Raw genomic sequence first — 2,271 nt, 5'->3', positions numbered from 1 at the left:
ATGACTCTTCACAAAGAAAAAACAGTACAACGGCCAAGGCTATCAAGGTAGCTCTTGTGGTTCCCAAACCAGTTACCATTTCATTCGTGACTTCCTAACATACCGCTGCTTATTCAAAAATGACATCATTTATTAATGGCTTATTTCCTCATGACATATATACATATGTATGAACCCAACCTAACTTCGTGAGTATAAATTTGCACGACTGCCGCCACCACGGACAGTTGGATCTCTACTGAGCTGAATCCAGGGTCACCATGTCTGCGGTGTTATCGTTAATCGTTTTCGGACAAGTATATATCCTCGGCCCCGCGTCAAATATTCGACCAATCGTTATTGAATCTGATTACTCAACAGCAATCCCAGCCATCGACCGTACGTTGAATGAGCAAAAACCATCGCAGGGGAATACAAATACAATGTTGATTCCAAAAATAGATCCGAGAATCGAAGAGATACCATCGGAGAAGGATGCGAAACGCAGCTATAACACGTGAGTGACTATCAGTTTCAGTGTTTCATCAATTGATTGACCCGATTGGTTTGCAATGCTCGAAACACACAGCGTTATACTAAAATAAAAGCTAGACATTTTTTTACTATACATGCTTACACTACTGTGCAAGAATTTTCAATGTAACATCTTTCTTTATATTCACGATCAAGGATTTCATCGTAGGTGATATTTTTGCTGGAAAACCTACAAGATAAGACACACTAACATTGTGAAATATAATTACGAAGAGGACAATTGTATTTATCTTACTAGCTAAGTGTGTTGCGATTCCGTCCAGACACTAACTTCGCAATATATTACTAGAGTTGCAGTGTCAATTCACATTGATCTTATTATGTATTCTCGGGCTTAAGCCACCCTCTCGTCATCTCGTTAACTTTCTTTGTTTCAGCCCAATCTTCAGCTCGGGATTACGGTCCGACGCTCTACCAGCTCTACCAGCTCTACCTAATTTCACCTACATTCCAAACATTTCCCTCACCAAACGGAACGACTACACGTAAGAAAGTTTATTCCGTAAGGGAACACGTCAGTAAGACTCCACGTCATTTCGATTAATGTAAAAATTTCAACTTGTAATTACCGAAATTTTCCAATCATTTCGATTGATTGTAATCAGCTCGAATCATATCAGAAATGAGTGTTCTTCAAAATCCTCCGTATGTCACAATTATTTATTGAAAATTTGAATCATTCACTTAGCTAGATCCTGGTAGCATGTAATGAGGAACCAAAAATCACTGTCCCGTTTACAATCCGATCATTATAAACTATTAAATTAATTAAGCTATTGTAATGAAGAAGAAATGCAATAAATATGTCAAGACTAAGTCTCAAAGTTATTTCTGAATTCCAATTTTTTTTATTGTTTCAAATTACCTAGTTCGATGATAAATCGTTTGTTCTCCATTCTATCGGGATAGTTGTGTAATTATTTCGAATTTTCTTGAGAAAAAGTGTGACGCTAGGAAAATGCCATTTGAAGAACACCAACTTCCGTCTTTATTTGAACCTGTAATATCTAGGAGGCAAACGAATACAATCGATCCACAAACTACGGCAGATACATACTTGCCGCGTGAAACTATTGATAATTGCAATTACATATCGACCCAAAGTTTTGGAATTCCAACGGCACGTACCCTTAGTCAAGTAAAGACACCGCTTCGGAACTCAATTATTCCTTTTTCGACGTGTCACTCACCATGACTGATTCCAATTATCCGTAGCTACACGCCGGGAATCGGTGCTCATAAGGTTCACACCGAAGCGTCTTCGTGGTCAACTGCTTGGAGGAAGTGCCGAGACGAAAGGGCCCACCTCGCTGTCGTCAACTCTCGTGCCGAATCGGAACTAATCGTATCACTCCTAAGAAAAGCGGGTCCTACAAGGGGTGGGAATTCCCCCAACCATGCCCACGTTGGATTTCATGATTTGTACGCGTACGGCCAATGGGTGACAATTGATGGTCAATCATTGTTTGGGGCAGGATTCAGCGAGTGGCAGGAGGGTGAACCTAGCTACCGGGACCACGGACATGAACATTGTGGATCGATCCACATTTCAGACGGTAAACTCAACAACCAGAATTGCAATTTTGACTTGTCCAGCTTCGTTTGTGAGCTTCCCTAGGCTTGGCCGCCTCGTACAATCAGATATTGATTTATCATGCGTGTTATGAGCAGTATCCATTTTACAAATGAAGTTCTGCTGCCGATGTATCAAATTGGAATAAATATTTAAAACCACTA

General features: G+C 40.2%; 1 protein-coding gene across 1 annotated transcript; it reads left to right on the top strand.

Annotated features, from left to right (window-relative positions):
- The first annotated feature begins 251 nt into the window (after positions 1–251).
- On the top strand, positions 252–2,271 carry LOC124300499 (hemolymph lipopolysaccharide-binding protein-like). The gene is made up of 4 exons (XM_046754724.1): positions 252–296; positions 361–496; positions 912–1,019; positions 1,750–2,271. The coding sequence occupies exons 2-4, from the start codon at positions 423–425 to the stop codon at positions 2,150–2,152; spliced, it is 585 nt and encodes a 194-aa protein (XP_046610680.1). The 5' UTR covers positions 252–296; positions 361–422; the 3' UTR covers positions 2,153–2,271.

Source organism: Neodiprion virginianus, chromosome 1 (assembly GCF_021901495.1).
Source record: "Neodiprion virginianus isolate iyNeoVirg1 chromosome 1, iyNeoVirg1.1, whole genome shotgun sequence".
Lineage (NCBI taxonomy): Eukaryota > Metazoa > Arthropoda > Insecta > Hymenoptera > Diprionidae > Neodiprion > Neodiprion virginianus.
This window is presented reverse-complemented; position numbering and strand designations above follow the sequence as displayed.

Bases quoted from the DNA above. Each gene is read 5' to 3' on its own strand.
- LOC124300499 (XM_046754724.1), top strand. From the start codon at position 423: ATGTTGATTCCAAAAATAGATCCGAGAATCGAAGAGATACCATCGGAG. The intron at 497-911 runs GTGAGTGACTAT...TCTTTGTTTCAG, and splicing joins GCGAAACGCAGCTATAACAC to CCCAATCTTCAGCTCGGGAT. The intron at 1,020-1,749 runs GTAAGAAAGTTT...AATTATCCGTAG, and splicing joins ACCAAACGGAACGACTACAC to CTACACGCCGGGAATCGGTG.